Raw genomic sequence first — 21,005 nt, 5'->3', positions numbered from 1 at the left:
AGTCCTCTGCCTTTTCATCTTGTCTGTCTTTCTGTGAATATGGTTTTTGTTCCACAGGCTGCAGGACTGTAGTTTTTCTTGCTTCTGCTGTCTGCCCTCTGGTGGATGAGGCTATCTAAGAGGCTTGATGAGAGGCTCTGGTGGTGGGTAGAGCTGACTGTTGCTGTGGCAGGCAGAGCTCAGTAAAACTATTCCACTTGCCTGTTGATGGGTGGGGCTGGGTTCCCTCCCTGTTGGTTGTTTTGCCTGAGGCGACCCAACAGTGGAGCCTACCTGGGCTCTTTGGTGGGGCTAATGACAGACTCTGGGAGGGCTCACACCAAGGAGTACTTCCCTGAACTTCTGCTGCCACTGTCCTTGTCCCCATGGTGAAACAGAGCCACCCCCCCACCTCTGCAGGAGACCTTCCAACACTAGCAGGTAGGTCTGGTTCAGTCTCTCCCGGGGTCACTGCTCCTTCCCCTGGGTCCCGATGCGCCCACTACTTTGTGTGTGCCCTCCAGGAGTGGAGTCTCTGTTTCCCCCAGTCCTGTCGAAGTCCTGCAATCAAATCCCGCTAGCCTTAAAAGTCTGATTCTCTAGGAATTCCTTCTCCCGTTGCCAGACCCTCAGGTTGGGAAGCTTGACATGGGGCTCAGAACCTTCACTCCAGTGGGTGGACTTCTGTGGTATAAGCGTTCTCCAGTTTGTGAGTCACCCACCCAGTAGTTATGGGATTTGATTTTATTGTGATTGTGCCCTGCCCCCTCCCATCTCATTGTGGCTTCTCCTTTGTCTTTGGATGTGGGCTATCTTTTCTGGTGAGTTCCAGAGTCTTCCTGTCGAAGACTTCCTGTGGACGACCTCCTGTCGACAGTCTTCCTGTCGCTGATTGTTCAGCAGTTAGTTGTGATTCCGGTGCTCTTGCAAGAGGGAGTGAGAGCACGTCCTTCTACTCCACCATCCTGAACCAAATCCTCTTTTTCTGATATAAGCATTTAGTGCTGTAAACTTCCTTCTCAACACTGCTTTTAGCTGCATCCCACAAATTTTGATATATTGTTATTTTAATTCAGTTCATTGTAGTTTTAACTTTCCCTTGAGACAACTTCTTTTAACTGTTGAAGTTAGAAGTTTGTTGTTTGGTTTCCAAATGTTTGGAAATTTTGCTATTATTTTTTGGTTATTGAGTTCTAGTTTGATTCTGTTGTGGTCAGAGGACATAAACTGTATACAGTTGATCCTTGAGTAACACAGGTTTGGACTGTGTGTTCACACTTACATCCAGATGTTTTTCTCTAGTAAGTACTATAGTCCTACACAATTTGAGGTTGGTTGAATCTGCAGGTGCAGAACTGTGGATGCTGAGGAACTGCAGATATAGAGGGCAGACTTTAATTTATATGCAGATTTGGGACTGTGGGGAGGGTTGGAGCCCCTAACCCCTGTGTTGTTGAAGGGTATATTTCCATTCTTTAAAAATTTGTTGAGGTTTTTTTTAATGGCCCAAGGATATGGACCATTTTGGTTTATGTTCTATGGGTACTAGGAAAGAATGTGTACTCTTGTTGTTAGTGGAATGTCCTATAAATGTTAAATAGAACTTGTTGGTTGATGGTGTTGGTAAATTCTTCTGTATCATTCTTGATTTTCTGTTTGTTCTAACAGTTGTTGAAAAGGGGGTGTTGAAGTCTCCCACTGTATTTGTGGATTTGTGTATTTCTCCTTTCTTTTCTATCAGCTTTTGCTTTTCATATTTTGGAGGTCTATTGTTTGGTGCATACATATTTAGGATTGCTGTGTCTTTTATCTTTTTACTGTAATATAATGTCCCTTTCTGTCTGATAATTTTGTTTGCTCTTAAGTCTACTTTATTTAATATTAATATAATCAGAACTGTTTTTTTTTTTGGTTAATGTTTGCATAATATATCTTTTTCTATTCTTTTACTTTCATCCTGCTGTTAATATTTGCCTTATATTTTGAGATCCTTTTTTGTTGGGTGCGTATATATTTACAATTTTTTTTTTTTTTTTTTTTTTTGCGGTACACGGGCCTCTCACTGTTATGGCCTCTCCCGTTGTGGAGCACAGGCTCTGGATGCGCAGGCTCAGTGGCCATGGCTCACTGGCCCAGCCGCTCCGCGGCATGTGGGATCTTCCCGGACCGGGGCACGAACCCGTGTCCCCTGCATCGGCAGGCGGATTCTCAACCACTGCGCCACCAGGGAAGCCCAATATATTTACAATTTTTATATCTTCTTGGATTGGTCCCTTGATTATTATGTAGTATCCTTCTTTGTCTCTTGTGACAGACTTTATGTTAAAGTCTATTTTGTCTAATAAGAGTATTTCTACTCCAGCTTTCTTTTGATTTCCATTTGCGTGGAATATCTTTTTCTGTCCCCTCACTTTTAGTCCATATGTGTCTCTAGGTCTGAAGTGGGTCTCTTGTAGACAGTATATTATATGGGTCTTGTTTTTATATCCATTCAGTCAGTCTGTGTCTTTTGGTTGGAGCATTTAATCCATTTATATTTAAGGTAATTACTGATACATATCTTCTTATTGTCATTTTGTTAATTTTTTTGGTTTTGTAGGTCTTTTTTCTTCACTTCTTTTTTTTTTTGTTCTCTTGTGATTTGATGACTATCTTCAGTGTTATGTTTGGATTCCTGTTTCTTTTTTTGTGTGTATATCTATTGTAGATTTCTGGTTTGTGGTTACTATGAGGGTTTGGTATAGCAAAACCTCATAGTATGTGTGTACAAGACTGTTTAAGTTCCTGCTCTCTTATTTCAAATGCATTACCAATATCCTGCATTTATACTCTCTTCAAGATTACTAGCTTTGATATCAGATTTGTGTGTGGATGATTCCCTACCTTTATTGTATTTTTGCCTTTACTGGTGAGCTTTCCCATTCATAATTTTCTTGTTTGTAGTTGTGGCTTTTTCTTTTCCACCTAGGGAAGTTCCTTTAGCATTTATTATAAAAGTGGTTTGGTGGTGCTCAATTCTATTAGCTTTTGCTTGTCTGTAAAGCTTTTTATTTCTCTGTCGAATCTTAACGAGAGCCTTGCTGGGTAGAGTATTCTTGGTTGTAGGTTTTTCCCTTTCATCACTTTAAATATATTGTGCCACTTCCGTGTGGCCTGCAGTGTTTCTGCTGAAAAAACACGTGATAACCTTATGGGGATTCCCTTGTATGTTATTTGTTGCTTTTCCCTTGTTGCTTTTAATATTAAAATTTTCTCTGTGTCTTTAATTTTTGTCAGTTTGAATAATATGTTTCTTGATGTGTTCCTCCTTGGGTTTATCCTGTATGGGTCTCTCTGTGCTTCCTGGACTTGGGTGACTTTTTCCTGTTCCATGTTAGGGAAGTTTTCAGCTTTATCTCTTCAAATATTTTCTTAGGCCCTTTCTCTCTCTCTTCTTCTGAGACCTCTATAATGTGAATGTTGGTGTGTTTAATGTTGTCCCAGAGGTCTCTTAAACTGTCCTCATTTCTTTTCATTCTTTTTTCTTTATTCTGCTCTGCAGCAGTGATTTCCACCATTCTGTCTTCCAGGTCACTTATCTGTTTTTCTTCCTCATTTATTCTGCTATTGATTCCTTCTAGTGTATTTGTGATTTCAGTTATTGTTCAATTGTTTGTTTGTTCTTTACATCTTCTAGCTCTTTGTTAAGCTTTTCTTGTATCTTCTGAGTCCGTGCCTCCATTCTTTTTCCGAGATCTTGGATCATCTTTACTATCATTACTCTGAATTCTTTTCCAGGTAGGTTGCCTATCTGCACTTAACTTACTTGTTCTTCTGGGGTTTTATCTTGTTCCTTTGTCTGGAACATATTCCTCTGCTGTCTCATTTTGTCAGACTTTCTGTGTTTGCAGTCTGTGTTCTGCAGGCTGCAGGATAGTAGTTCCTCTTGCTTCTGGTGTTTGCCCTCTGGTGGGTGAGGCTGGTCTAGAGGCTTTTGCAGGCTTCCTGGTTGGAGGGACTGGTGCCTGCCCACTGGTGGGTTTGTCCCTCTCGTGGGTAGGGCCATGTCAAGGGGTGTGTTTAGATGTGGCTGTGGGCTCAGAAAGACTTAGGCAGCCTGTCTGCTGATGCGTGTGGTGTGTTTTCACACTGTTGGTTGTTTGGTCTGAGGTGTCCCAGCACTGAAGCCTACAGGCTGTTGGATGGCCCAGGACTTGGTGTCAAAATGGCAGCCTCCAGTAGAGCTCATGCTAATGAGTACTCCCTGGTATCTCTGTCACCAGTGTCCTTGTCCCCACAGTGAGCTACAGCCCTCCTCACCTCCCCAGGAGACCCTCTAAGACCAGCAGGTAGGTCTGGCCCAGGCTCCTCTGAAGTCACTGATTTTTCCTTGGGTTCTGGTGCACACAAGACCTTGTGTGTGCCCTCCAAGAGTAGGATTTCTCTTTCCTCGAGTCCTGTGGAGTTCCTGTGATCAAGCCCTGCTGGGCTTCAAAGCGAAATCCTCTGGGGGCTCCTCCCAATGCCAGACCCCCTGACTAGGGAGCCTGACGGTGGGGCTCAGAACTCTCACTCCTATGGGAGAACCTCTGTGATATAATTACTTTCCAGTTTGTGCGTTGCCCACCTTGTGGGTATGGGATTTGATTGTATCATGAATGCGCCCCTCCTACCATTTCGTTGTGGCCTGTTCTTTGTCTTTGGATGTTGAATATCTGTTTTGGTAGGGTTCACGCTTTTTTGTCAATGTTTGTTCAGCAGTTAGTTGTGATTTTGGTGTTTTCGTGAGAGGAGGTGTGTTCAAGTCCTTCTACTCTGCCATCTTGTCTGCCCGCCTGTCTGGGGCCCACAGCGTGGTTGCCGTCACTGTCCCGCTGCAATGTGGCCTCGTTGTTTGGCCACAGACTGGCCTGCCTTCGATGCCCATCAGGCTGGAACTAAGCCCTGCCATTATTTTTTTAAAGTACTTTTTCAGCCTTGCCATTTTACTCCTCTCCTTCTGGGACCCTAATGACACAATTATTAGATCTGCTGTTTTAGCCACACAGGTCACCGAGACTCTGCTCATGTTTTTTGCTAGTTGGTTCATTTTTTGTTTTCCAGATTGGATAATTTCTATTGTTCTGTCTCTCAGTTCACTGATTCTTCCCTCTGTCTTCTCCATTCTGCTTTTGTTCCTATCCGTTGTGTTTTTTATTTCAGTTATTTTACTTTTTGGTTCTAAAAGTTTTATTTGGTTCCCCACCCCCCCTTTTTTTTTTTTGCTGAGACTATTATTTTCATTTGTTTCAAGAGTGCTGCTAAATGAAGCCTTTTTATTATAGCTGCTTTAAAATCTGTCAGATAATTCTAACATCTCTTGTCATCTCAGAGTTGGCATCTACTGATTGTCTTTTTTCATTCAGTTTGTGTTCTTTTTGGGTCTTGGCATGAAGAGTGATTTTATTGAAATCTAGATGTTTTGAGTATCTGAGACTTTGGATCTTATTTCAGCTCTTTCTTTTAGCTGGCTTTCTCTAATAGCAAGGGAGGAGTGAGTGCCATCTTGTTACTACCAGGTGGGAGCAGAAGTCCAGGTTTCCCACTCGGCCTCCATTCACCCCCAGGGCAGTGCTCCATATCACTGCTGGGCGGCGGTGGGTGCCCCAGCTCCCCACGAGGCCTCCTGGGGCACCATCCTAGCAGATAGGAGAGGCTGCCTCATTGATGCTGGATGGGGTGTAATTCTGCCCCCACACCCCACCCCAGATTGTCTCCACTGTCTTACAGGGAGGTGAGTAAGTCCCTGCTTTCTCTGACACCATCTTGTAGGGTTTGAGGCATCTCATTACAGCCTAGAAAGGAGGGAAGTTAGCCTTCATTCCTTGGTCGAGTTGGGGCTGCAGTGTTTTCTGTGATGTTGGCTGGAGTAGAGCAGTTATTTTATATAAGTTATCTATTGTGGGAGACTGCCCCTTTCTTGGTCCTTTGGCTAAGAGAGCAGGCTTTTGTTGAGACTTTTTCCCCTGCATCCATTGGCATTTCTGGGTTACCTGTTACTCTAGCGCCCAGTCTGGGATATATGAGGTAAAAGGAAACTCAAGGAACTCACTCTTATGCTGGTTTTTTTTTTTTTTTTTCTTTTTCTTTTGGATCCCAAGGTCCAACTCAGTCTGCCTTCTCTCTGCCTCAAAGTCTTTTTTTTGCACTTTTATTTTTCTTGTTTTTTTTTTTAACTTTATTTTTCTGCTGCATTGTCTTTTTAAAAAATTAATTAATTAATTTTTGGCTGCGTTGGGTCTTCATTGCTGTGTGTGGGCTTTCTCTAGTTGCAGCAAGCAGGGGCTACTCTTTGTTGCAGTGCACGGGCTTCTCACTGCAGTGGCTTCTCTTGTTGTGGAGCATGGGCTCTAGGCATGCAGGCTCAGTAGTTGTGGCGCACGGGCTTAGTTGCTCTGTGGCGTGTGGGATCTTCCCAGACCAGGGCACGAACCCATGTCCCCTGCATTGGCAGGTGGATTCTTAACCACTGCACCAGCAGGGAAGCCCCTGCATTGGGTCTTTGTTGCTACATGCAGGCTTTCTCTAGTTGCGGCAAGTGGGGGCTTCTCTTCGTTGCGGTGCGTGGGCTGCTCATTGCCGTGGCTTCTCTCGTTGTGGAGCATGGGCTCTAGGTGTGCGAGCTTCAGTAGTTGTGGCACATGGGCCCTACAGCTTGCAGGCTTCGGCAGTTGTGGCATGTGGGCTCAGTAGTTGTGGCTCACGGGCTCTAGAGCGCAGGCTCAGTAGTTGTGGTGCACAGGCTCAGTAGTTGTGGCATGTGGGCTTAGTTGCTCCATGGCATGTGGGATCTTCCCAGACCAGGGATTCAACCTGTGTCCCCTGCACTGGCAGGCGGATTCTTAACCACCGCACCACCAGGGAAGTCCGAAAGTCTTCTTACATTTGTTTTATATATGATGTCCAGAGATTATAGTTTTAGTTAGGAGGAAGAATAGTGAAAAGTTCATTTGCTCCATCTTCCTAGAAAAGTCTCTAAAGGGCTTTTCACACAAATGTCATGTTTGTACTTGATATGACATTATGGGGTAGCTATTATGGGGATTGTGATTTTAGAGTAATTGAGTTGGCATAATGGATTTGGATAATGGATTTTGTCTATGGTGTTGAAAGTAATTGGCTAAAGGATCTTTGAGAAGGTGCCTGGAAGCATTCTAGGTAAAGATAATCTGAACCTGAACAAAGTGAGAAGGAAACAGAGGAGACCCAGCTGGATTTGCGCGATGCTCTGGAGGAGGAAGTCGACAGACAGGTGGGAAGTGGCCCCAGAGTTCCAAGGTTAATGACACGGCCCATGTGACTAGAGAGATTGGGCAGACTTTTTGTTTTGCTTTGTGGTGCTATATCACCTTTTGCATCAGTTGTGATTAACTGTGGATGTGTATAATAAATCTAGATGGCTGGGAAAGGTACTCTGTGTTATGTTCCTGTGGCTGATATCCTGATAAACAGGCTGACACATTTAAGTCTCACCATCTTCCTAAGGACGGGAGCTTTGAGGAAGCTCTATTTGATCAGTTTCACATACCAGATAAAGTGTGCTTTGTACAGATTGATGAGATAGCAGGTTTACCATATCATGTATTTTAATCGATAGGACAAAATAGAATGATGAAAGCTGATGGAATTTTACTTTGTCTTGACAATTATTTAATACTAGTACTCTTACCAGGCAGTTTGAGTCTTTTTTCATCTGTCATTTTGATATTAACTGCATTTCCATGGCAATTTTTTATAGCTTAAACTTGTAACTTAAATCTTAAAAACATAATATGAAGTAGAGTACTTTCAAGATTTATATATTGCCATTTGAGTGTTTCCCTGCCTGTCACATTTATATTTATATGAAAGCCAAAGCTATTCAATATATTTGTTCTTATTTCTCCCTTGAAATTTGTTGATGGCATTTCTGTAACTGTTGGTTACAGGTGTTACGGTATTATCTCTCTGGGAATGTGGCATACACATTAATCCTTATTAATTGGTTATTGTACAATTGATTTTTTTTCAAATACACTGAACTTCAGTTTTTTCATCTCTAAATTGGAAGTACCAATACCTACTTTGAGGGGAGAATTTTGAAAGGTAACATGGGAAAACTTATAGCACAGTGGCATGCACAAGTAAGTCCTCTTTTTTTTTTCTGTTCTGTACACGTTTTCATTTCCCTTTGAATTAACAGAATGGCCTCAGGATTGGAAAGAAATCTTCATTTTTATAAGAAGCATTGAGATCCTTTGAAAGAATCAATATAACTGATAGTCTTGTCTCAGATAATTAACTTGTTCTCTTTCATAATAGTAGCCTATGGAGAATGTGTAGTCTTTGGACATAGACACAGCATAACATTTGCACTATGTGTGATGAAATTAAAGACTATAATCTCTGGCTTCCAGCAGACATCATAGGCATTGTCATCAAGTTTTGTGTTTTTTAAAAAATAAATTTATTTATTTTTGGCTGTGTTGGGCCTTCGTTGCTGCATGTCGGCTTTCTCTAGTTGCGTCAGGCGGGGGCTGCTCTTCGTTCTGGTGTGTGGGCTTCTCACTGCGGTGGCTTCTCTTGTTGCGGAGCATGGGCTCTAGGCCCACATGTTTCGGTAGTTGTGGCTCGCGGGCTCTAGAGTGCATGCTCAATAGTTGTGGTGCATGGGCTTAGTTGCTCCATGGCATGTGGGATCTTCCCAGACCAGGGCTCGAACCCGTGTCCCCTGCATTGGCAGGTGGATTCTTAACCACTGTGCCACCAGGGAAGCCCCTGTCATCAAGTTTTTGATTGCTTTTGGAATATAACATTTTTAAAAAAAATTTTGACGTATAGTTGATTTACAGTGTGTTAATTTCTGCTGTATAGCGAAGTGATTCAGTTATACATATACATACATTTCTTTTTTACATTCTTTTCCATTATGGTTTGTCCCAGGATATTGAATATAGTTCCCTGTGCTATACCGTGGGACCTTGTTGTTTATCCATTCTATATATACCAGTTTGTATCTGCTAACCCCAAATTTCCACTCCATCCCTTCCTCACCCCCTCTCCCCCTTGGCAACCACAAGCCTGTTTTCTTGTGAGTCTGTTTCTGTTTCATAGATAGTTCATTTGTGTCATATTTTAGATTCCATGTATAAGTGATGTCATGGTATTTGTCTTTCTCTTTCTGACATACTTCACTTTGTATGATAACCTCTAGGTCCACCCATTTTGCTGCAAATGGCATCATTTCATTCTTTTTTTATGGCTGAGTAGTATTCCATTGTATATATATACCACATCTTTTTTATCCATTCATCTGTTGATGGGCATTTAGGCTGTTTCCATGTCTTGGCTATTGTGAATAGTGCTGCTATGAACATAGGGGTGCGTGTATCTTTTTGAATTAGAGTTTTCTCTGGATATATGCCCAGGAGTGGCATTGCTGTATCATGTGTCAGCTCTATTTTTAGTTTTTTAAGGAACCTCTATACTGTTTTACGTAGTGGCTGCACCAATTTACATTCCCACGAACAGTGTAGGAGGGTCCCCTTTTCTCCACACCCTCTCCAGCATTTATTTATGTACGTATGTATGTATGTATGTATTTTTGGCTGTGTTGGGTGTTAGTTGCAGCATGTGGGCTTCTCTCTAGTTGTGGTGTGCGGGCTCCAGGGAGCATGGGCTATGTAGTTTGTGGCACACAGGCTCTCTCATTGAGGTGCACAAGCTCAGTAGCTGTGGTGTGTGGGCTTAGTTGCCCTGCAGCATGTGGGAATCTTAGTTCCCCGACCAGGGATCAAACCCACGTCCCCTGCATTGCAAGGCGGATTCTTTACCACTGGACCACCAGGGAAAGCCCCTCCAGCATTTGTTATTTGTAGACTTTTTAATGATGGCCATTCTGATTGATGTGAGGTGGTATCTCATTGTAGTTTTGATTTGCATTTCTTTAATAATAAGGGATGTTGAACATCTTTCCATGTGCCTGTTGACCATCTGTATGCCTTCTTTGGAGAAATGTCTCTTTAGGTCTTCTGCCCATTTTTCATTTGGGTTGTGTTTTTGTTGTTGAGTTTTATGAGCTGTTCGTATATTTTGGAAATTAAACCCTTGTCGGTCCCATCATTTGCACATATTTTCTCCCTGGAGTAGAACATTATTTAAGGAATGTTGAAATGTTTCAAGTTTAACTCCACTTTGTTCATTCTTTATTAATATGTTAATTTCTAATTGTATCTAATTCTTAGTGCCCACGTACATATCAAACTGAGTATGTATTAAATAAAAATTTACAGGTTCATAGGATTTGAAAGTATTTGAGGTAGCCCTTTTTCTTATACCAGAATGTTTGTAATCGAATGAGTTAAGATGAATGTATTTACAAAAATCTGATATAAGAATAGTGAATAAAGTGAGACTGAAGCCTTTGACTAAAGATATCAAGTGTAAAATGGAATGTGCTGTTTTTTAAGGAGTGTCGGGGAAGAACCCCAACCTCACAGAGGATGACGGTGAGTAACAAGACTCCAGAGGAAATGACCCAGCAAGCAAGCAGGCTGGCCACAGTGCCACAGGTGCCAGTGTAGACCAGGAGACACAGGACCAGGGCAAGACGGTTTCCTACTCACAGCACAGCAGACAGCAGGTGTTATTCATTTCCATTTTAATCTCAAGTATTTGACACTAGACATGAACTAACAATGTACATCAGTACAGTACTGCATTCAAGGAAGAAATGTCATTGCCACGAAATATCACTCATAGGAAGATCCAGCTTTTAAAATACAAAACAAGAGACTTGTGTTGCACAGCATCTAGAATAGGCGATGAGTCCCACCAGCCATCTGGCTCTGCAGCCTCACGACAGCCCTGCCTGTTCCCCCTGTGGTCCTTTCATGGCTTACTTCCCTCAGGATAATTTCCCTGGTCCAGTTGTCTTTATCCAGCTATTTGCTCACTTTGAAGAATACTGTTAGCCTTCTACCCACCTTTGTGCTTTCAGGGAACTAAATGACCAGTTTTCCCCCCTTCTCTGCACCCTGTTGACAACAGCATGTATTTCTGTACCTTTCTAAGCTATTCGCAACTAAAACAGTGAGGGAGAGTCAATAAACGTCATCCGGGGAATACCACCTTTCACAGGGCACTGGGCTCATTTAAAACAGTCTCAGATTTTGAGTTTTCATTAACTGTGAGGTAAGGGGAAAGGACCCCAGAGGTACATTATATTTAATTGAGGATTTTCTTTAAAATAGTGGAGCTTAAAAAGCCCTTCATGTCTGTGTATGTTGTACTTCAGAGTGGCTGCCCTCGATACTAACATTGAAAAGGTAAGCGAGCCAGACACTTCGTGTGGATGGTACTCTGAAGGGGATCCTGCATCCTGTGCCATAAGGCACTTCAGAGCCAAATCAAACAAAAAGGGTGGAAATCTCGCCAGCACAAGTCAGTATGCAGACCGTATTTTTAACAGCTTTATTGGAGTATAATTGCTTTACAATGGTGTGTTAGTTTCTGCTGTATAACAAAGTGAATCAGTTACACATATACATATGTTCCCACATCTCTTCCCTCTTGCATCTCCCTCCCACCCTCCCTATCCCACCCCTCTAGGTGGACACAAAGCACCAAGCTGATCTCCCCGTGCTATGTGGCTGCTTCCCACTAGCCATCTATTTTAACATCTGGTAGTGTATATATGTCCATGCCACTCTCTCACTTCGTCCCAGCTTACCCTTCCCCCTCCCCGTGTCCTCAAGTCCATTCTCTAGTAGGTCTGCGGCAGACAGTATTTTTAAGAAACAATCATACTTTGGCTGTTTGTCTTTTGCTTTTGGGACATCCGTACTTGACGCCTCTTTTGTTTTTTATATTTGTTTTCTTAAAATTTCTCTGAATTACACACAAATTTAGTAGAAAAGAGCATTTCTTAGTTTGAATTACTTTTGCCTCTATATTCTAGCTCTTTAATAGCCTCGTATTCTGAAGGATGGCAAAACAGATTGGTTCTGAGAACGAGTTATTTGTAGACTGCCTTATAAAACAGATGTCTGTGGGAAAAGGGTGTGTGTGTGTTTATAGTTTTAAAGGAAGGGACATGTATGAGAATTTTCATAAAACCTAAGCTTTTCCATATATAAGAATGTTACAGAGCAACTCTTATTTTTTTGCCTTTGGTTCTCAAGCTTCTGTAAATGTCAAATCTTTCTGTGTCTTTGAGAACACATGATCATTTCAGGATTATTTTCCTTTTCCAGCTTCTAAAAATCCACATTTAAACTTCCACATTTCCTATAATTTGTTTGAACCCATAGCTGTCAACAGTACTTCACACAGGGAAATGCAGAATCTATACCAAAGTTATAAAAATAGTATAGACATATAAAATATAGATGATCTGACACTGTTACTTAAATCGTTTTGCTAAAGGTCCTAAACTTTTTTCCTCTTAACCCTGGCACACTGGTTTTCAAGATTAATGAGTGCTTATCCCTTAATTCTCAGTAGATGCAAAAACAAAAGGATAGAATTCATCTGGAAGAGTTATGGGGAGAGGTAGAAGCTTAATTCTTATTTTTCTTAAACAGTGTAGTTTGCTGTTAAGTATTCGTTAATTTCCTCTTACAGTGTATTCTGGCTGGAAGATATCTTAAAGAAAGGAAGCTGTTCAAACATGTCTTGTAGTTGATCTCTTAATCCAAATCGCCCTATTGTCTTGTTCCAGTTCTGGGTATCGAAGTGTAAATGTTCCTGGGATTAGACGATTGGCTTACTTAAGTGGTAAAACAAACGTGAAAGCATATAATACTTTTGGATCCTGTGATCTGGGAGGGTATACTCACTACTAAAGTGAGTACGAGTTCTTTAAAAAAGTTATTATAACATCATTTTTTTGTTCAAAATTTATCTTTATTTGCTGTTATAGAGTTTATGAAACCTCTGCACTCATACATAATATGAAAACCAATCATCATCCTTGCTTACATTCCCAATAAAATATTCATTCTCTTAGGTAAGTTTAGATAAACAAAGCAAAATCCAACTTTCATGGAAAATGGGAGACGGGAGCGGGTAGAGATGAGTCTTTACCTCCAGGCTCTCGTGCTTCTCTCTGCTCAGCTCCACTTCCATCCAGTCGTCACCCTCCAGATGCTCCACCTTGGCTGCCTGTGGTGAGGGCATCTGTCCCCTGTCCTGAGAGCTCTCTGCTTCTGATCCAGCCTCCGCTCGAGACCCCCAGTCTCCGTTCCTACTAGTAGTCTTCCTTCTTTCTCCACTGTTGTTTTGAACAAGTGTGATACTTTAATTGTACATTTATTTGAGATTTCTATATTTTACCCAGATCTTTTCTCAGGACTAGAATTCTGTCTTTGCCAGTATTCTATCTACCAGTGGTTTCCTTAGTTCTTTCAAAAAGTAGTATTTTAAAAATAGTACTTTAAAACACTTTTTTTTTTAAATTATTTTTTTTGTGGTACGTGGGCCTCTCACTGCTGTGGCCTCTCCCGTTGCGGAGCACAGGCTCCGGACGCGCAGGCTCAGCGGCCCTGGCTCACGGGCCCAGCTGCTCCGCGGCATGTGGGATCCTCCCGTACTGGGGCACGAACCCGTGTCCCCTGCATCGGCAGGCGGACTCTCAACCCCTGCGCCACCAGGGAAGCCCTAAAACACTATTTTAAAAGTAGTGTTTTAATATGTTTTATTAAACAGTTGTCAAGAATATAGTTGAGGAAGCATATTAAATATTTGACATTATACTGATTAAATAAAATTACTCTATGTAAATATCCTCCCCCCAAAAAACTTCAGTAGACTAATTTCTGTCTTCTTGTAATTTAATGTGTTTATTGTATAGAGACGTTTAATGAAATTATTTGACCTACCCTATGAAAGGTAAGTAGAAATCAAAATTCAGTCTGTTATATTAACAAAAAGCCATAGTGATTAAAAAAAATTTTAATGTCTTATTAAAATTACTTTCTTTATTGCAGGTTGATTAGAGAGCACATGCATCTGAACTTATATAACATATCTTTCAATGAACATATTAATGTATTTAATCAGAGCATTGGTATTGTTTCTTATAAAAGTTTTTACCTTTGTTTAATCGTCATGTACTTTTTTTAGACGTTTCATCACCTGTTTCTTCCCAGTGTGGGGTAAGAAAGGAAATGGTAATTAAAGCTTTGCAAGTCCAATATATTTCCCTACCCCACAGATATTCCAAATTAAATAAAGTGAATGAGGTTAGTATTATTAAAGTTGATTGCTAGCTAGGTAATAGGGTTAGGCAATAATGAGGACATTTATTCTCCAAATATTTTTGTTTAATAATTAATACTACAGGTAAAAAACAATTTGCAAGCATCCTCTGTGGATGACAGTTTAATTAACAGGGCTTAATCAAAATTAGATATGAAGAAAAACAGCTGAATTCAGTGCAAAATACCAAAAGCTAAATTTAGGTCCAAGAATTCATTCATTCAGACACTAGGTAGAATAAATTATCATAGCTCTCAAGCAACAATAAAATAGCAGTATTCAGTTAAAGGAAAACTGAAATACAGTATAACGTTGGTGAATATTATAACAGTCAATCTAAGTTTGACTACATCAACCAGAAGCCCCAAATAATGGCGATGGAAGTTTATTTTTCTCAAGTCAGAAACATCCAGAGTGGATAGTCTGAAGCTGACAGTGGCTCCACTGTGTCCTCAGGGACCAGCCAGGCTCTTTGCCATCCTTAGCTTTGGCTTTCCTGTCAAGGTTAGCTTCTGGCCTTCAGCGACTCTCAAGGCTCTCAGGAGCAGGAAAAGTGGGCGGGGCTAGAGATGAAAGGACTTTCTTTCTTGTAGAGTTGAGTCACTGCCCTCTAAGCAGCCTTCCGAGGTGGTTCACCATCTTGTCAGACCCAGCTCGGTCACATGACCACATGAGACTGTGAGGGAAACTGCCATATGTTAATTAACTTGATTGTGGTGATTATTTCAAAATGTATACACATTAACAAATCATCATGCTGTACTATATATATGTATATATGTGTGTGTGTGTGTGTATATATATATATACACACACACACAATATTTGTCAATTATTCCACAGTAAAGCTGGATGAAGATAAAAGAGAAAAGGGCTTAGAGGCTGGAAAAACCTAATTGTAGAAAATAGGAGGAAATGGATAAATATATAAATTGACAGTTGAAATCTGAATTTTATTCTCAACCTACGAAGCAGTGCATATTAGAAAACCTTTCTTTATGCTCAAGTGAAAATGAGACCATCTGTATAATTACTGCATGGGTTCAATTATAATTACTTTTCCCCCCCTTTTCAGTTTCTTATGCTGTAATTTGGCCCATGTTGTTACAGTGTGTCTTGCAGTTTGGTGTATTCTATCACAGGTGGAAAACACGGACATCAAAATGCAGAAACCAAGACCCTGGGGAAGGGCTAATGGATTACTGATTTGATTTGATTGTCAAATATAACCAATAATTAGTTTACCTTTTTTTAAAAAAAAAATTTATTTATTTGGTTGCACTGGGTCTTAGTTGTGGCATGCGAACTCTTAGTTGCAGCATGCATGTGGGATCCAGTTCCCTGACCAGGGATCGAACCCGGGCCCCCCGCATTGGGAGCGTGGAGTCTTATCCACTGCACCACCAGGGAAGTCCCAGTTTACCATTTTTAACAGCATTAAAAGTTGCATCACCTTAGTTCAAACCACCAAAACAAAACATGAATTAGCAAAAACATTGTTGGAATCTGTGATTCCTCCGGATAGTGCTGGCTTGTGCATATAATGTAGAGATAAAGATTAAGAAGAATGATGCCAACAGAAACCTGGTGTGGTGTGTATCCACATCAGGTTGATAAGTGCTTTGCTGTTTTGAAACTTACAGCAGGGGTTTTATGTAAGGTCAGCCTGAAAAGTGGTTCTCAGATGTCAGGTTCTGCTGTGTTCTGATTAACTTTGAAATGATGATTTTTTATATTCCCTAATAAAGCCTGTGACAGCCAACCTTCTGTCTTCCTTGCAGGATAGAGATCCGGTCAAGGCAACCCCTTCAGGATGATCTTCCTTTCTTTGAGAAGCCCCCAGGCAGGCAGTTTTCCTTACCAAACCTGTCTTCAGAAGAGCCTCCACTGCGGACCATGACACTGGCCAACGAGGAAGCACTGCAGAAGATCTGTGCCCTCGAAAGCGAGCTTGCTGCCCTCAGAGCTCAGATTGCCAAAATTGTGACCCTCCAAGAACAGCAAAACCTCAGTGCAGGTCTGGAAGTCCTACATTTGTTTTAACCAGCAAACTGGAAATTAGGAGAATGCCACTAATTTGAAAAGAAAAAAACAACATATATATAGAAGTGTAACTGAATCACTTTGCTGTACACCTGAAACTAACACAACATTGTAAATCAACTATATTACAATAAAAGTTTAAAAAAAAAAAAAAAAAGTAACAGCCATTGGGCTTGTTGGAAAATCAGGGGTCAGTCCTTTGCATTGTCCAGTACAAGACCCAGTCAAGGTTAAGTAGTTTTTGTTTGTTTTGAACAGTCTTAATGCTGTCAGGATGATGAGTGTATTTTGAAAACACAACATATACACACATTGATACAGTTGAATTGCTTCTCATGTGAATGCTGTGGTAAACTTAGTTGTTTGCGATAATGGCACCATTCACATCAGACAGGAGGTAATTGCAAAAAACACCCTGACAGGGTTGAGTGCTGTTTACTGACCTACATGTCCTGAGGCAAGTCCTTGGCCTTTCTACCTCCCTTTCCTGCTCTAAAATGGGGGGGATAGTAGTTACCTATGGTAGGGAGTAAACGTGGAGATTATATACAATACCTTCAGCACATAGTAGCTATTCAATAGTCATTTTTCTCCCTCTTGCCCCGAGTGGAAACTGAATTCAGGTCCTTTGACTCCTCGACTACTACTGTTGCTTTTATTTGTGTGGCACTGTCACTTTGGAGAAGAAACTATAGCCTTGAAATCCTAGCCCATTAACCTGTTGGTCGGTAGTGGTTGTTTTTCCGAGTGTTGTTCCCTGAGTCCTGGCGAAACTCAGCATAAGCCAACTCTAAAGGTTAAAGGATAGGACAGTTACTCTGCCTCTGAGCCACTTTGCTTGTGGTCCTAGAGTTTAACCCCACGAGGAAACCTCATCCAACCTGGGTCAGGCCAAGATGGGCAGAGGGTGAGTGCACTCCCCGCACCTGGTGTTACTTAAGTGAAATCTGCACGTAACTTATGAAAAACCAAAGTCCTGCCCTTTTCTTTTTAACCTATGAATTACATTTCTCTTGCTTTACCTCCCTCTTCTGGCAGACTAGAAAACTGCTGTAAATTGTGAGATAATTTGGGGATTTATGTTAGACTTCTATTTACAATCCAAATCCCTTGAGCAAAACTCGTGTGCGTCGAGTTCCCCCTAATTAATATAGTTCACCCCCAAAACAACTCTCTAATCTCCAATTATGCAGAAAGATGAATTTTTAGGTCCTTGTTTTAGAGCCACGTTAACTTTTGGTTACTTCTTGTTTTGGAAATTAACTATAACTTTTTTTTTCCTCCCAGAAATTTTTTCAACAATAAATCTAAAACTTTAAACACACTTTGGTCAATGCACATTCTAGTTAATGCTCAATTAAATCTTCTATGTAAATATACTTAAAAAGAACCACAAATGTATCAAATGGTTTTTTCAAATACTTTAGTACTAAATTGTCAAACTGTATATACTGAAGATAGTTATGTTTGCAGTACAGATGCTCTGTTTCATCTAAAAGTAGCTACACACTTGGTAGCAGTCACACTTGAACACTGGAGATCACAAAAGCGCCCTGTTAAGTTAAATGGAATGTTTCCATCTGGAGAGTTTGGGATTAAATGATACAGTGACTGAGATGCAGGCATTTAGATTCCAACCAAGTAACTGAAACTTCCTTTCTACTTACGTAACTTCGATTCTTTTTAAGGATACTGTTTTCAGATATAAAGTCCTTAACATAATGTTGCTTTTAAAATAGTTTATTTGCCTATTACCAGCAGGATCAAACTGACTTTCCCTTGTTTCTGTAGGTGACTTAGAATCTACGGCATCCATTGCCACAGCGCCACCCTCTGTCCCGCCAGCTCCCCCTCCACCACCTCCCCTCCCTCCGTCAGGGCTCCACCAAAGCACATCTGCTATTGATCTGATTAGAGATCGAAGAGAGAAAAACGCCTGTGCTGGAAAGACTTCAGTCAAGAGCAGTCCAAAGAAATCTGATATGCCAAATATGCTGGAGATCCTTAAAGACATGAACAGCGTGAAACTTCGGTCAGTAAAAAGGTGAGGATACATTTGCCTTCTTTCTCACTTCCCTTGATTTTTTTATGCCTAAAACCAAGTACTAGGTTTCTTTTTTTTTTAATTTTTGAATTTTCTTAATTTTTTTTATACAGCAGGTTCTTATTATCCATTTTATACACAGCAGTGAATACATGTCAGTCGCAATCTCCCAATTAATCACACCACCCCCACCACCCCCTGCCACTTTTCCCCCTTAGTGTCCATACGTTTGTTATCTACATCTGTGTGTCAATTTCTGCTGTGCAAACCGGTTCATCTGCACCATTTTTCTAGGTTCCACATATATGCGTTAATGTATGATATTTGTTTTTCTCTTTCTGACTTACTTCACTCTGTATGACAGTCTCTAGATTCATCCACATCTCTATAAATGACTCAGTTTCGTTCCTTTTTATGGCTAAGTAATATTCCATTCTATATATGTACCACATCTTCTTTATCCATTCGTCTGTCAGTGAGCATTGAGGTTGCTTCCACGTCCTGGCTGTTGTAAATAGTGCGGCAATGAACACTGGGGTGCATGTGTCTTTTTGAATTATGGTTTTCTCTGGGTATTTGCCCAGTAGTGGGATTGCACACCCTCTCCAGCCTTTGTTGTTTGTAGATTTTCTGATGATGCCCATTCTGACTGGTGTGAGGTGATACCTCATTGTAGTTTTGATTTGTATTTCTCTAATAATTAGTGATGTTGAGCAGCTTTTCATGTGCTTCTTGGCCATCTGTATGTCTTCTTTGGAGAAATGTCTATTTAGGTCTTCTGCCCATTTTTGGATTGGGTTGTTTGTTTTTTTAATATTGAGCTGCATGAGCTGTTTATATATTTTGGAGATTAATCCTTTGTCCGTTGATTCATTTGCAGATATTTTCTCCCATTCTTAGGGTTTACTTTTTGTCTTGTTTTTAGTTTCCTTAGGTCCCATTTGTTCATTTTTGTTTTTATTTCCATTACTCTAGGAGGCAGATCAAAGAAGATCTTGCTGTGATTTATGTCAAAGAGTGCTCTTCCTATGTTTTCCTCTAAGTGTTTTGTAGTGTCTGGTCTTACATTTAGGTCTCTAATCCATTTTGAGTTTATTTTTGTGTATGGTGTTAGGGAGTGTTTCAATTTCATTCTTTTACATGTAGCTGTCCAGTTTTCCCAGAACCACTTATTGAAGAGACTGTCTTTCCTCCATTGTATATCCTTGCCTTCTTGGTCATAGATAAGTTGACCATAGGTGTGTGGGTTTATCTCTGGGATTTCTCTCTTGTTCCATTGATCTGTATTTCTGTTTTTGTGCCAGTACCATATTGTCTTGATTACTGTAGCTTTGTAGTATAGTCTGAAGTCAGGGAGTCTGATTCCTCCAGCTCCATTTTTTTCCCTCGAGACTGCTTTGGCTATTCGGGGTCTTTTGTGTCTCCATACAAATTTTAAGATTTTTTGTTCTAGTTCTGTAAAAAATGCCATTGGTAATTTGATAGGGATTGCACTGAATCTGTAGATGGCTTTGGGTAGTAGTCATTTTCACAGTGTTGATTCTTCCAATCCAAGAACATGGTATATGTCTCCATCTGTTTGTATCATGTTTAATTTCTTTCATCAGTGTCTTACAGTTTTCTGCATACAGGTCTTTTGTCTCCCTAGGTATTTTATTCTTTTTCTTGCAGTGGTAAATGGGAGTGTTTTTCCTTAATTTCTCTTTCAGGTTTTTCATCATTAGTGTATAGAAATGCAAGAGATTTCTGTGCATTAATTTTGTATCCTGCAACTTTACCATTCATTAGCTCTGGTAGTTTTCTGGTGGCATCTTTAGGATTCGCTATGTATAGTACTGTGTTGTCGGCAAACACTGACAGTTTTACTTCTTTTCCAATTTGTATTCCTTTTATTTCTTTTTAATCTCTGATTGCTGTGGCTAGGACTTCCAAAATGATGTTGAATAATAGTGGCGAGAGTGGACATCCTTGTCTTGTTCCTGATCTTAGAGCAAACGCTTTCAGTTTTTCACCATTGAGAATGATGTTTGCTGTGGGTTTGTCGTATATGGCCTTTATTATGTTGAGGTAGGTTCCCTCTGTGCCCACTTTGTGAAGAGTTTTTATCATAAATGGGTGTTGAATTTTGTCAAAACTTTTTCTGCATCTATTGAGATGATCATATATGTGGTTTTCTCCAACTTGTTAATATGGTGTATCACATTGATTGATTTGCATATATTGAAGAATCCTTGCATCCCTGGGATAAATCCCACTTGATCATGGTGTATGATCCTTTTAATGTACTATTAGATTCTGTTTGCTTGTATTTTGTTGAGGATTTTTGCATCCATATTCATCAGTGATATTGGTCTGTAATTTTCTTTTTTTGTAGTATGTGTATGTGGCCTCATAGAATGAGTTTGGGATTCCTTCCTCTGCAGTTTTTTGGAAGAGTTTGAGAAGGATGGACGTTACCTCTTCTCTAAATCTTTGATAGAATTCACCTGTGAAGCCATTGGGTCCTGGACTTTTGTTTGTTGGAAGATTTTTAATCACAGTTTCAATTTCATTACTTGTGATTGGTCTGTTCATATTTTCTTTTTCTTCCTGGTTCAGTCTTGTAAGGTTATACCTAAGAATTTGTCCATTTCTTCCAGGTTGTCCATTTTATTGGCATAGAGTTGCTTGTAGTAGTCTCTTA

The 21,005-nt window shown here is 40.5% G+C and overlaps 1 protein-coding gene across 3 annotated transcripts in view; it reads left to right on the top strand.

The window, feature by feature from the left end:
- The window catches only part of MTFR1 (mitochondrial fission regulator 1), a 62,809-nt gene that overhangs the window by 36,863 nt on the left and 4,941 nt on the right, over positions 1 to 21,005 (top strand). For all 3 annotated transcript variants that reach the window (XM_024127025.2, XM_028500533.2, XM_028500532.2), the window contains exons 5-6: positions 16,017 to 16,252; positions 18,070 to 18,322. In XM_024127025.2, coding sequence (XP_023982793.1) covers positions 16,017 to 16,252; positions 18,070 to 18,322 — 489 coding nt within the window. The remainder of the gene's footprint in view (positions 1 to 16,016; positions 16,253 to 18,069; positions 18,323 to 21,005) is intronic.

Source organism: Physeter macrocephalus, chromosome 15, assembly GCF_002837175.3.
Source record: "Physeter macrocephalus isolate SW-GA chromosome 15, ASM283717v5, whole genome shotgun sequence".
NCBI classification, from domain to species: Eukaryota; Metazoa; Chordata; class Mammalia; order Artiodactyla; family Physeteridae; genus Physeter; species Physeter macrocephalus.
The sequence above is the reverse complement of the archived record's forward strand: the minus strand, read 5'-3'. Positions and strand labels throughout refer to the sequence as shown.